The following is a 14,847-nucleotide window of genomic DNA, read 5'->3' on the forward strand; positions in this document are numbered from 1 at the left end:
GCCTTAGGAGTGGGAGACGCCAAGAGCCCCAAATCGGGGCTCTGACACAAGGTTCAGTGGGTAGTTAAGGTTCCTCAGGCCTGTGCCCCAAACACCATTCCCTGTCCCTTCACAGACGCGGAGCAAGCTGGGTGAAGTCATAATAAAGACAGTGACAATAATGATGTCAACACCTACCACAAACTGTGTGCCAGGTATTTTATGTAAATACGTTGGCCCATCAAATCCTCAAGACAACTATATGAAGTAGATCACATTATGGTTCCCATTTTATAAGTTAGAAGACTTGACGCTCAGGGAGGTGAAGGCCCTTGCCCAGGCCTCACAGCTGGAAATGGTTGAGCTGAGATTTATCAATAGATCCAGGTCTGCCTATGTTATAAAGCAATATGGTCCTCTTATCTCCCAGAGGCCACGCTGGGCTCCCTCCAGGCCCCGGGACAGGGAAGGGGGGCCGGCTGAGACCCCTTCCCACCCTCCCAGTGGCTACCCACTCAGTATCCCTACCTGTAGTTGTGGAACCAGTTGATGACGGTGTTGGTCTTGAGGTTGAGCTGGAAGGAGAGGAGCTCTATGGTCTGCTGGGAGGGGTAAGGCTCCAGCTGGTAGGCCTTTCTCAGCGCCTCCTTCTCCTCAGGGGCCAGCACTACTCGCGGCTTCTTGATTTGCAGGAGGCTCAGGTCCTGGGGCTGCAGGCAGGGGCTGGGGCACTCGGAGCGGGTGGCTGGAGACTCACTGTCTGAGCCGGTGCTGATGAGGCCGTACCTGCGCTTCAGGTAGGCTGGGGCGGGCGGGCGGGTGGGGGAGGGAGTGGGGGAGGGCTGAGAGCGGCCGACCAGAGGCCCATTGCTACCCGAGCTGAACCAAGCATCAGCTAGCGGTCCTCAAAGCCCTCCATGCCCCAAACGTTGGGACCCCCACGCAGTCTCAGCCTTTTCTCCTTTCTTACTCTCCTTTCACTTCCTCTGCGCGAGACGCGCTCGCCTACCCACACCTGGTCATTAGCACTCTAATTGTTAACATATGTAGAAGGTTCGCCTCACAGACAGGAAGGAAGTGCTCGAAAAAGGGTGCTCTGGAGCATTCTCTTGATTGTCAGAAGTGTCCCTGAATTTCACTACTTTTGTTGGGGGCAGGGGCAGGACATTAATTTTAAACGAACATAGTAATTGCATGATGCATCTCAGCCTCAAATTGTCAAAATGTAGGGGAAAAAAGGCACACCTCAGAATGGAGGAAGTAAGGCATTAGCGTCTCATTTAATCCTCACAGCAATGCCCTGAGGTAGATGCTGTGACTCTTACTTTCAGATGAAGTAGAATGAGGCACAGAGAAGGGAAGTAACTTGCCCAAGGTCACACAGCCAGGAAGTGGCAGGACAAGTTCTCAACTGTACAGCTGTCTGATGCCAACAGCCGGACTCGGCCCTGCTCCGTGTGCCGCTTACAGCTTGGCTTGACCCTGGGCCCTCATCATGAACTGCCTTGGCGCCCTGGATGATGACTTTCCAACTCCTTGTATCTTATTTCCCAACTGGACCCTGAGCTTTTTAAGATCCAGGAATCCCTTATTCACAGCATGAGACTGGGAGGGCACAAACAGGTACTCAATGCCAGCTCATTTTTTCAGGGATATAAAATAATATTAGACCATGTAAGAATCTGCAATTTCTTGTCCACTTCCACAAGGGAGGATTCTTGTTTGCTGGGTCAATTCTGTGCTTTGTTGTGTAGAATCTGGGTAATGGGCAAAGGAGGTAATACAATAGGGAGGTGATGCAGAGGATGGAGGGATCAGAGAGAAAGGGGGTTTTGCGGAATATACAAAAGATTTTGGAGTAGTCGGTGTGGGGAAGGATGCTGAGAGATGGGCTATTGGAATTTTCAGGGGAAAAGTAGTAAATGTTTTAATGGCTTGCAGTTATATTCTGTGGAATTGCTAGTTCTTGCAGCCCCACACCAGACTGAGACTGGACTCACTGGGACCCTGAGTTTATCTGGGTTTATCTGGGACCCTGAGTTTACCCAGTGCTTACCTTTTTTCTCCAGCTTCTTCATGTCTCTCAGCTTCTCCACATTGTGGGGGTCATTGAGCCACAGCTGCATGCGCACAAAGGGCTCCCGCCCCTTCAGGCTCAGCTTGTGCCAGGGTTTTGGTCGGGACAGCAGGTCAGACACGGAGCCCTGTGTCAGCCCCAGGATGCTCTCCCCAAATAGCCGCTGCCCTGGAGACAGGGGAGGAGGGCAACCTGTAACGCCCAGGCTGGGCAGAGGTGCTCCCAGGAGACACAAGAAATAGGCCAGAGACATGGGAGAACCTAGGGAATGTCTCCACTGACTCAGAAGGGAGGACTAGACACATGGGGGAACCCACCCCCGGTGTGTATCTGGAAGAGACCTTTCTGCAAAATATGAGATGGGGGCGGGCAGACAGCTACCAAACAAAAATGCTTTCATGATTTAGATGTTCTTCACTCCTAGGGGATCCCTGAAATTGTCTGCAAACTTCATGTGTACAAATTAGTATCACCTTGTCAGAGAGCAAGTTGACAGGTTTTATCGAAATGTCAGTGTGCATATCCTCTGATCCAGCAATTCCACTGCCTGGGATTTATCCTCCAGTTGTATTTGCCCAAGGGCACAAAGACGCATACAGACACAGTTTCAGAGGCAGCAGGAAATTGGGAACAAGCAAAATGCTCATCAGTTGGGTAAAAAATGTGGGGCATCCATGGCCTGAAAAATTTTGCAACAGTGACAAAGAATGCAGGTGGTCTATTCATTCTAAACTGGAAGGGTGTCCACAAACAGTGTTAATTTTTAAAAAGCAAGTATAAGGACAGCCTGTGTGTAATTTCATCTATCTAGAAAAAAGAAAAGAAGAAACTAGGTGAACATATATTCTTGTATGTGTTCAGAAAGTGTCAGAGAACGGGGAGGCAGGGGAGATTTTACTTTTTTATTTAAATTTTAATTCTTTATTTCTGTACTATTTGGTATTTTTAAATAAAGATGCCTTATTTTTATTATAGAAATTGTAGTGAAAAGTTGGGGCTTGTGTGTATCCCTCTGGGAGGGGGGCTTGACACCCATTTGAGACTTGGAGGAGTTTGTGATTCAAAAAATTAAAGAATCCAGATTTCTCCTCTGTGCCCCCAGCACTGGATCAGGATTGTGTTAGAGTCTCACCGTTACTGGGATTCTCTAAGTCCTCCTGGAAGGCAGTTTTGAAAGCTGTGGGCTCAGGATTTTAGGTCCTTTTCAGGCCCGTACTGACCTCCCTTGTGTCCCACTCTAGAGACCCAGGTCATTGTCAGATGCCTCCCAGAGGGTCCTGGATGCCCCAGGGCTGACTGGCACCTGCAGGCAGGACTCCAGTGCCTGGGATCGCACTGCCAGCACTTTCCTTAAGGCAAGTAGGAGCCAAGCATCCCTGATTCCCGCCACCCTGTACCTAGGTTGTTGTCTGTGAGGACCTCTTTGACCCTCTTGGTGATGGAGTACGTGTCCAGCTCGGGGGACATGGCCACAATCTCCTGGATGCCCGCTGTGGTCTGGCTGCCTGAGTACATCTTTCCACCCAGCGAGGAGCTGGAGCGTCCCTCCGGCTGCTGGTTCTCCTTGCTGCTCTCCAGTGTCAGACTCAGGGGCTCCTGGGATGTCTTCTCCGGTGGCTCCGTGGGACTAGGGGGTGGGGATGGCGAGGACCTTGGTTCAGTGGGACTGGCTGTGGGCCACAGAGAGACAGAGAAGGCGGTTACTGCAATCTGGCATTGACACACATGGTTTGGGCAGGCTTGTTTGCTAGAGCCAAGAGTTGGCAGCACCCCTTTTGCAACCACCATAGTAATATCTCAGGCAAGGACCATCCTGGATGTGAAAACTAGCAGATGAAAGTTAGATGAGGAATAGGATATCCACATAGTCCCAAAGTATCTCCCCACAAGATACTTATTAATTACAAAGGGAAAAATAGTAACTTTACAGTACAGCTACCTGCCAGACACCACCTTAACCAAGTGATCAAAGTTAGCATCACCAATCATAGGACAAATAAACAACTGGTGCCTCCTGATACAATGTACTGAGAAGGACACAGCATCACTTCTGTGATATTCCTGCCCAAAGTGCACAGTCTGAATCTAACCACGAGGAAGCATCAGACAAAGGTGAACTGAGCCAGTCTACAACAAAACTTGGCTTCTAGTCTTGAAAAATGTCAAAACTGAAAAACAAAGAGAGGCAGAAGAATGGTCCAAACTGAAAGAGACTGAAGAGACATGACGACTAACTACAAGTTATTCTGAATCTGATCCTGGACAGGGAAAAATAAAATTATATAAAGGTGATTACTGGGACAACAGAGGAAAGTTGAATATAGATGGTGGGTTATGTAACAGTACTGTTATTATTGTAAAATTTCTCATGCTTGGGAGATACTTGTTGGAAACATTTAGGGGTAAAGGGACATGATGTCTTCAATTAATTTCTCAAATGGTCGAGAGAGAAAGAGTACAAATATGGCAAAATTAGCAACTGGTGAATCTGTGTGTAGGGTCTAGGAAGTTGGTTGTTCTATGGCTTCAACTCTTTGGTAAATTAGAAATTACATCAAAATTGAAAGTTAAGGAAAAAAAGGAGTTGGCAATGACCTACAAGCCCAACTACTGGGCATCAGCTAAATAAAATACAATGAGTCCCTGCAGCAATTAAAAATAATGTAATGAAAAGATGTCCACATAAGATGAGTAGGTTCTGGGACCCGATGAACAGCATGGTGGCCGCAGTTAACAATCCTGTACTAGAGGACAGTCGCTGTGAGAGCACAGCTTTAATGTGCTCACTATAACAACAAAATGGTAATTATGTGAGGGGAAGGGTGTGGTAACTAACCTCACCACGGTAAACATTTTGCAATATATACATCCATCTCTCAAATTGTTACATTGTCTACCTTGAACTTACACAGTGTTCTATGTCAAATATGTCTCAATAAAACCGAAAAAAGAACAAGAAAAGATGTCCACAGTACCTTGGCATGTTAAAAGAAAGTGAGTTTTAAAACCACATTTTTCATTTGTCGAAAGACATTTTGTGTGAACGTATATTTAAAAACCACTTAGAAGTTATCTTGGGTGGGATGACTTTGTCGAACCTCAGTTCCTGAATCTGTTAAATGGGGCCGTAAGACAAATAGCGCTACACTTGCAACTATCCTACTCAGGGCCTGGAGAGGACTTGAGATAATGCGGATCACCTCTTGAGGCATCAGAGTCACCCACTGGACTTTCCAGTGTGAGCTGAGCCTCTGGACAATCCAGGGAGGGCAGGGGACGTGCCTAGGGAGGTGCCCCTAATAGGGAGGGGCGTGTGGTACAGGGTGTCTAGGAATCCCTGTGCCGGTCCACAAGGTGCCTTCCAGCGAAGTAGGAAGAAAAGGTACCTCTTCCTCAAAGTGTTTAACTGGTGCCTGATGGAAATTTGTTAAGATAAACATAAAAATGTATGATAAGTAGGAAGTAAAGGGAGCCCCATAACCATCCTGCAGTGGCTTTGATTCTAGAAAGGACATCCTGAGCCTCTCTCTGCTCTAGATGGGTTCTTCCTTCCCTGTGGCCAACAAGTAGATCACTCTGATCAGACCACTCTCATGCTTCAGAACCTTCAATGGCTCCCCACTGCCCCTTGCACAAGAAACGTGTACCTCCTTGTCCTGGTGTTTAAGGCTCTGGACTCTGTTGTCCCTGCCCACCTCACAGACCTGGAGCAATTCACAGTCCCCTCAGCTGCCCCTCTCCCCACAAACCTCCTAGGCTCTTCTAAACCCCTGTGCCTTTGTTTAGGCTGGTCTTCCCACTCTGAAAGCCTTCCTCCTAACCTTGAACTCCTATATATCCTTGAAGACCCAGTCCCAAATGCCCCTTCGCTGAGGTGTACACCTTTGGGGTCTAAGAGCACCTTGACTACAAATTGTCACGCTTCACTCTAATTCCTTGCTTGTGCCAGATCTCTGCCTTACTACATACAACAACAACAACGATGATGGTGACGACAATAATTCATGAAGCTTCCTTTTACTGAGCACTTACATGCCTAGCATAGTGCTATGTGTTTTACACCCATGATGTCAAGTCACCTTCATAACACCCCTAGGAGGTAGGTATGATGGTATCCCCTTTTACAGATGAGGAAACTGAGGCTCAGAGAGGTCAGGCAATATGTCTAAGGTCACAGAGTGGCTAGTGGCAAAACCAGGACTTGAGCTCAGGTATGCTTATGCCCGACATGGTCTTCTCATCCACTAAATACCAGCCCCTGGAAGGCAGAGAACATACGTTAGTCTTAGAGCCTGGGGAAGCAGGAGGTGCTTTTGAGTGAATACATTTCAGTCAGGACCACTCAAATCTGTTTCCACAAACCTGGGGTCCTGGTGTCTTGATCTGTGGGTAAGCAGGGGACAAGATGTCCACCCTCATCTGCACTTACCTCCCTTCCCAAACCGTGTATGATCCTGCCTCCCAGCCTTTGCTTTTGCTGTTTCTTATGTCAAGAACACTATTCTTGATTGTCTTTGCCTAACTCTATCCCTACCTCAGATCCTTCCATTACAAAGAAAAAACAAACAAACAATTAGACATTGGGGAAATGCCAATAAAAATTATGAGATACCACTTCATACCCACTAGGATGGCTACAGTAAAAAATGGAAAAATAGCAAGTGTTGGCTTACTGTTGGAATGTAAAATGCTGCAATTGCTATGGAAAACAGTTTGGAAATTCCTCAATAAGTTAAACACAGAATTACCATGTGACCCAGCAATTCCACTCCTAGATATATAGCCAAAGGAATTGAAAACGGGTGATCAAAGACATGTTCATGTTCAACATTATTCACAGTAGCCAAAAAGTGGCTTACCGCTCCAATGGGATATTATTTAGCCATAAAGAGGAATGAAATTCTGACACAAGCTATAGCATAGAAGAATCTTCAAAACATCATGCCAAGTAAAAGAAGCCAGACACAAAAGACCACATATTATCTTGATTCCACTGATACGAAATGCCCAGAACAGGTAAATCCACAGAGTCAGAATGCAGGCTTGGTGGCTGCCAGGGGCTTTGGGGGAGGAGGCAGTGGAAGTGACTGCAAATGGGTATGGGATTTCCTTCTGGGGTGATGAAAATGTCCTAGAATTGTACAGAGGTGATGGTTGCACAACACTGTGAATGTACTAAATGCCACTGAATCTTCAATTAATTTCTCAAATGGTTGAGAAATTTAGCCATTTAAAAAAATGGCTAAAATGGTAAATTTGGTTTGTGAATTTATCACAATGAAAATGAATTAATTACAATACACCACCACACCAAAAAAAAAAAAAAAAAAAGGATATGGGACCCTTTCACAAGTGTAGGCTCTAAGGTGGAAACCCTAGGAGGCAGGGGAGTCTAACAGCTACCAGTCTTGCGTTCTAATCCTGGCTCTGCCACTAACTGGCCAGTGACCTTGGGCAAGTCACTGTGCTATTCAGACCCTCGATTTCTTCTTTTGTAAAACTGAAGGACAAAGAGTCCCTCTGGTCAAGATTAACACAAGGATTAAAGAAGAAAACACTGTAAGTGGTTAGCACTGTGTGTGACAAATGACTGCCGTCATTATAACAGTTGTATTAGTCCTCAATTATAAAATATTATAAAATATTTCAAAGCTATAGAAATGTACAGAAAAGTCCTCCCTCCCTTCCCTGGGCCTATCACCTTAATAAATGTTAACACTGCCCTATTTGCTTCAAATTTCCCTGTTTGTTTTAAAGAAAAAAAGGAACAGAGACAGCCAGAGCCTTCTGGTCCCCTCCCAGTCTCTTCCGGGCCCCTCCCTGCCCAGAGCAGCCCCTCCTCGCAGGCAGGTGGGTGGTGGCACCTTTTTTCATTTCTTGTCTGTGGGCATTAACTTCTAAAATAAACACCATCACTGGGAGGTAAGATTTTGTTCCCAGACATTATGTTTCATGTACTATTCCTGTTGATACCCATTGATCTGGTTCATTTCTATGAAACTGAGATATGGTTTTTGTCCTATTGACCAATCCCCACTTTAGAAATGGACAAACTGACTGAGCTGAGGTCCTTGGACTCGGAGTCTGGCGTCTCTTTGTCTCTGCCTTTCTCTGGCCTCAGCAGGTAGGTCAGATGTCCTGTCCTGGCAGCAATCCCCGTCACGGTCTGGGTAGGCATCTCACCAGGGCCTTAATGGATCTGCCCACTGACTCACTGGGGAGGGAGCTTGAGCTCCCTGGAGTCCCTACCTCAGGGCCCCAATCCCTCTACTCTCAGGCTCTGTAACTCCGGGCAACTCTCTGAGCCTCAGTTTCCTCACCCAGGAAAAGTTCAGACTCCACCCTGCCTGTGCATCATTAATGGATGGATAACAGCTGCCCAAGGCCCTGTGCTAAGAAGGATTCTGAGGCTGCATGCTGGATTGCTGGGAGAAAGAGATCAATCGGCAGATTCCTGACGGGATGGGAAGGAAGGTGGGGCTCCCCATGCAAAGTATTTCTTCCACTTGCTCCACGCACCCGGGTGCCACCTAGAGGTTTAAAACCAGTGCCTGTCTGGCTGAAGGAAGGATGAAAGGGGAGCAGGGACACCAACTAGGAGCAACCTGCACTCTTTCAGGGCAGCAGCAGTGGCGCCGGGGCTGTGGGGACGCAAAGGGGGGCAGACCCGGGCAGTGAAGCCACTACACTGACTGGAAGAGTGAGGGCTCTTGGCACTTCTGGGGCCCTGTCTACACTCACCCTGGGAGGCGCTGGGCTGCTGGCTGACGGCCTGGCCGAGCTGGTCCGAGAGCCACAGCTGCATACGGATGAAGGGCTCCCGCCCCTTCTGCGTCAGCTTGCTCCACGGCTTCGGCCGGGACAGCATGTCACTCACACTGCCCTGAGACAGACCCAGCACCTGGGGATGGGCAGGGCAGGAAGGGTAGGTCAGCAGGTCCCTGGCCATCCCCTCCACCACTCTCCCCAAGAACCTTAAGGCCCACTGTTCACTCCCGTTCTGAGAGGCCAGGGCTGCCTTCATGTGTTCTTCACTCCCCAGGTGTCTGCTGTGTGCCTGTGCTGTACCCCCCACCTGCAGTGCCCTTCCTGATTTCCCTCCATCTAAAAATCCTGCCTCAGGACTTCCCTGGCAGTCCAGTGGTTAAGGCTTTGCCTCCCAATGCAGATTCCTGGATGGAGAACTAAGATCCCACATGCCTCACGGGCAAAAAACCAAAACGTAAAACAGAAGCAATATTGTAACAAATTCAATAAAGACTTTAAAAATGGTCCACATCAAAAAAATCTTAAAAAAAAAATCCTGCTTGGACTCTAAGACCCCTTAAGTGCCCCCTCCTCCAGGAAGCCTTCCTGTGTCTCCCATTCAGGTCATTTCGCCTTCCTCTGAGCTTATGACCCTTTGCCTGCTCTTCTGCTATGGCCGGAAGTGATGTTTAAAACTACTTAACATGGACTTCCCTGGTGGCACAGTGGTTAAGACTCCACGCTCCCAATGAAGGGTGCCTGGGTTCGATCCCAGGTCAGGGAACTAGATCCCACATGCATGTCGCAACTAAGAGTTCGCATGCTGCAACTAAGAAGCCGGTGAGCTGCAACTAAGAAGCCCATGAGCCGCAACTAAGGAGCACGGCTGCTGCAACTAAGACCCGGCACAACCAAATTAATTAATTAAAAAATAAATCTACATTTTAAAAAGAAATAAAACTACTTAACAACTGGCACCAACCAATCAGGAGACCACCCCCCACCCCCGCAAGCTAGGCTGAGCCTTAACCCTTTAGTGGATGGACCATGGGAACGGTGGAGGGTACCCGAGCAGGGTCGGGTAGGTGGCTATTTCCTAACCAGATGGAAAGGTTTCACAGCTTTAAAAACCTCCTTGCCCTTGGCTCCCCTTCCTCCAGTGCCCAGGGACAGCTGGAAACAGGAAAAAGGGCTTTTGGAGTCACACAGACCAGGGTCCGAATCCTGCTTCTGCCTACTTCTTGCACACGCGCACGCGCGCGCACACACACACGCGTTCTTTCCAGACCATGGACGTGGGATGGGGGTCCTCCCTCCCCAGGTCCCGTGCTCCAGGCCCCGGAGGCTCCGAGGGTGGGCCCCGCCATCTGCACCTTCTCCCCGAAGATCCTCTGGCAGATTCCATTCTTGGCCAGCTTCTCCTTGACCTGGCGCGTCAGCTCCAGGGTGTCCACCTCACGGTACATGTAGAGCTCGTATTGCTCGGGGGTCAGGGGCGGCACGGTGGGCTTCAGCGTGCGGGGCACGTAGGCCGGGTAGTAGGCCAGTCGCCCAGCGCTGCCTGCCTCGGGGCCGCCCCCCTCGGCCTTGAGCTCACCCACCCTGGGGGGCTCGTCCTCACTCCCGGCCGCTTCCTCCTCAGGGGCCGTGGGCGCCTCGTCCCCACGGGGCCATGCCCGCCCGCTGGGCTGGCCGGAGTAGCTGGAGGAGGAGGAGGAGAGTGAGGGTGAGACAGAGGCGTAGGGGCGGCTGAGGAGGCCGCGGTCCGAGGCCCAGTGGTGGTCGAAGTAGCCGGCATCGCCGATCTCTGACTTGACCTTCCGGATGATGCTCTGCACAAAGGCGGCCGGGGACAGGACCGTGAGGGATGTCTGTGTGGCACTGCTGCTGGTGCCCCCACTGCCGACACCACCGCCGCCGACACCACTCTCCTCCTGCTTGACGTGGGTCGGGGCCCCGTTCTGGCTCATGGCGGCCAGCGAGGGCCGCTCTGGGGGCGAGGGAGGCACCGAGCGGCCGCGGGGGCCTGCCTCCATCTCCAGTAGGGCCTGCTGCTGTGCTTGCATCTCGCGGCGCGCTTGTTCCAGAATGTTCTTGATGGCATCTTCTGAGGTGCTGGCGGGGGCTGTGCCATTGGTGATGCTCAGTGGGGCTGTCGAGTTCTTGGGCTCACCTGTGGGAAAGATGACAGGGTGGCTGGAGGCCCATGGTCAGAGCATGGATTGAAGGGCAAAGGTGTTCACAGCACAGTGTTTATACCAGCAAAATGTTGGAGGCAACCTCTTTGTCCAACAGCTGGAGATTGGTTAAGTAAATTAGGGTCCATCCCTATGACAGAATATTAGGCAGCCATTAAAAATCAGGTCGACAAATTATACTCCAATAAAGATGTTAAAAAAAAAAAGGAAACAAAAAAAAATCAGGTGGACAGTGAGATTTTAGCACATGTGGAGAAAGTGCTCATGGGGATAATATAACATTAAAAAAAGACTTGTCTTTTGCATATGCTGTGATCCATCTATGCAGATAAAAGCAAGTCCCAGAAGAAGACACACAGTATAACCTGCTTTCTAATTGAGCTGCGAAATAAGCAATGTATCACTTAGTGAAAAATCTTTTTTTTTTTTTTTTAAGAGTGGTGAACAAAAAGGAACAACAGAACATTGTTTCCCTCTGCCCTGTTAGTGGCCTTTCCCATGCTGAGGTCTCCCCACCCCTGGACCAACCCATATCAACACAGCCCTTCCTCTATTACCTGGTTGTGCAGTCTATACCCTAGTGGATCCTCACAGCCCCAATTTTAATTTCCAATTAAAAAGCAATAGAGCAATGGAATATTATTCAGCCATAAAAAGGAATGAAGCACTGATACATGCTACCATATGGAATCATCTTGAAAACATCATGCTAAGTGAAAGAAGCCGGACACAAAAGGCCACATATTGTATGGTTTCCATTCCTATGAAATATCCAGAATAGGTAGATTCATAGACACAGAAAGTAGACTGGTGGTTCCCTGGGGCTTAAGGGAGGTGGAGAGTAGGGAGTGACTGCTAATAGGTACAGTGTTTCCTTTTCGGGGTGATGAAGATGTTTTGGAACTAGACAGAAGCAGTGGTTGCACAACATTGTAAGTATACTAGACACCACTGAATTGTTCACTTTAAAATGGTTAATTTTATGTTATATGAATGTTACCTCAATTTAAAAAAAAGTAGGGGCTTCCCTGGCTGGCACAGTAGTTAAGAATCTGCCTGCCAATGCAGGGGACACGGGTTCGAGCCCTGGTCCTGGAAGATCCCACATGCCGTGGAGCAACTAAGCCCGTGCACCACAACTACTGAGGCCCGCGCGTCTAGAGCCTGTGCTCCGCATCAAGAGAAGCCACCGCGATGAGAAGCCCGCGCACCGCAACGAAGAGTAGCCCCCACTTGCCACAACTAGAGAAAGCCCGCACACAGCAATGAAGACCCAACACAGCCAAAAACAAATAAATAAAATAAATAAATTTATTTTTTAAAAAAGTAATACATGCCTATTGTGGACAGCTAAGAATGCACAGAAAATTAAGATGAAAATAAAAATCCCCTCTAATCTTTCCCCCAGAGGCAACCACGTGAAATTTTCTCATGTTTTTCCTTCCAATCTGTTTTCTAACAACATTCATGGGATGGTCACACTTGATATGCGGGAGTGTGGCCTGGTTTGCCCTCACTTGGTGTCAACATGAGTATTTTTTCCTATGATTATAAGTTCTTCTATCTTTAATGGCTGCATATACCACTGAGGAAATACCCTGTGCTTTACTTCCCTGATCCCCCACTGCTAGATACTTAGATTGTTTCTAGTTTGTCACTGTTGGAAACAACGATAAAGAGATAGCTTGTATACAAAATTTTGCCCCCATTCTGGACATTTCCTTTGATCCCCAAAAGTAGAGCTCCTAAGTTAGTGTCAACCACATTCATTTCCTTCACAGGAAACCCCCAACTATGCAAAGGTTTCCCTATATGATATTGCCTTTTCAATTTCTTTGCTGCCTTGTTTCTGACCCCACAGTGGGAGAGCACTGTACAGGGAGTCAGGAGACCTGGGTTCTCCTTTGGTCTCTGAATAACTGTGAGTATGTCTCCTCCTCTTTGGCTTCAGTTTTCCTGTTCAGTGGAAGAGTTAGATTAAACTGTTTCTCATGATTCTTTTCCCCCTAGTACTGTGTCTCATCTATATGTGTAAGCCCTATCTAGCACACAGTAGGCACTTAATAAATGTTTAGGACCGGTTTCATGGAAGACAGTTTTTCCATGGACTGGCGGGGGGGGGGATGGGGGTGGGGGGATGGTTCAGGCCAGCGATGGGGAGCCATGGGGAGCGGGGATGAAGCTTCACTCGCTCACCCACTGCTCACCTCCTGCTGTGCGCGGCCCGGTTCCTAACAGGCCGTGGGCTGGTACTGGTCCACGGCCCGGGGGCTGGGGACCCCTGGTGTACACAGTAAGGGCTCAGCAGATTATATGGGTGGAACAGTGTAGGCTCCCAGCAGGATAAGCCCCTCTCTACCCTTTCCAGGGACCGGGAAGGGGAGGGATCTTGGGGAACTCCTGGCTTCCAGCAGCAATCAGAGGCTTGGGAATCGGGACACTTGCTCCGAGTCGCCACCATGGGGCAGCAGACAATGTAAAATGGAGTGGGAGTGCTGAAGCCAGCATCTAGTTCTAAGTCAGCTGTGGTCTACACTGTGTTGCACTACCTCATGCTGGGTGCAGGGATGTGACTAGGTCCCTGGCTGCAAGAATCCCCCAGACTGGTGGGAGGGACAGCCACATCAGCAGAGTCATTTGTAACATGAATAAATGCAACAATGGAGACATAATAATGATAATGTAATGAGGACAGCTAACTTTTCAGGGGCACCTTCTACATACTAGACCCCAGTTGAGTGCTTGCCAGGCCTGATCTCATTTGATCCCCACACAACCTTAAGAAGGGAGTACAAATACTGTGTCCATTTTAAAGATGAGAAAATGAAGGCACAGAGAGGCTAAGCGATTTGCCCATGGTCACACGGTTAATAAATAGCAGAGACAAAATTTGCAGCCAGGTCACTCTGGCTCCAATGCACCAAACAATACAGGTCATTATGGGGGATCCAAGGAGGGGTGGTATCCAATCCACCTGGATGGGGATGAGGGGCTTCCTGGAGATGACTTCTGAGTTGAGTGGTAAAGTATAAGCAGGAGTTGGCCAGATGAAAAGTGGCTGGGGTGAGGATGGCATTAGGGGCACAGGGAACAGGAATGAGAATGAGCATGACTATAAACAGTTCATGTGAAAGGCACGGAGGGGTCAGGAGGAGTCTGAAGACTATAATAGGGCCTGTAGGCCTTGTTGGAGACTTGGGATTTTATCTGAGGGTAATGGGGAGCCATGGAAGGATTTCGAATAGTGATATGACCATGTGTGTCCTCTAGAAAGATCCCTCTGGCCTCTGGGTGGAGGATGAGCCAGAGCATGGCCTAGAATGTCACTGGCAAGACCAGTAAATAGGCTACTGCAATAGTCCCAGCAAGTGATGATGGTGGCTCACTAGGCTGGTGGCAGTTGGGGTGGGGATGGACAAGCTTGAAAGAAGCACTCAGAAGTTAAGTGACCCCTGGATGGGGTAAGGGTTAGGGTTAGGGTTAGCGTTAGGGTTAGGGTTGTTGGAATTTCCAGGAGTGGATTAACTCATCTAGGAAGAGTAAGAAAGTCAGAGGGCCTGGGGTGGAGCTCTGGGGGAACCCCACGTTTGAGGGGGTTGATGAAGAAAGTGCACTGTGATAGGCTAAATAATGGTCCCCCAAAGATATCCATGTCCCAATCCCTGGGACCTGTGAACATGTTACCTCACATGGCAAAAGGGAGTTTGCAGATGTGATTAGAGTTAAGAATTTTGAGATGAGGAGATTATCCTGGATTATCTGGGTGGACCCCACATAATCACAATGGTGCTTTTAAGAGGGAGGCAGAAAGATGAGAGAGAGACAGAGACTAAAGATGCTGTGATG

The 14,847-nt window shown here is 48.7% G+C and overlaps 1 protein-coding gene across 15 annotated transcripts in view; it reads right to left on the bottom strand.

The window, feature by feature from the left end:
• Positions 1 to 14,847, bottom strand: part of CUX2 (cut like homeobox 2) — a 262,248-nt gene that overhangs the window by 5,823 nt on the left and 241,578 nt on the right. For all 15 annotated transcript variants that reach the window (XM_060283222.1, XM_060283216.1, XM_060283223.1 and 12 more), the window contains 5 exons: positions 10,177 to 10,976; positions 8,798 to 8,957; positions 3,454 to 3,726; positions 2,036 to 2,224; positions 508 to 781 (listed from right to left, as the gene is read on the bottom strand). In XM_060283222.1, coding sequence (XP_060139205.1) covers positions 508 to 781; positions 2,036 to 2,224; positions 3,454 to 3,726; positions 8,798 to 8,957; positions 10,177 to 10,976 — 1,696 coding nt within the window. The remainder of the gene's footprint in view (positions 1 to 507; positions 782 to 2,035; positions 2,225 to 3,453; positions 3,727 to 8,797; positions 8,958 to 10,176; positions 10,977 to 14,847) is intronic.

Source organism: Globicephala melas, chromosome 13, assembly GCF_963455315.2.
Source record: "Globicephala melas chromosome 13, mGloMel1.2, whole genome shotgun sequence".
NCBI lineage: Eukaryota > Metazoa > Chordata > Mammalia > Artiodactyla > Delphinidae > Globicephala > Globicephala melas.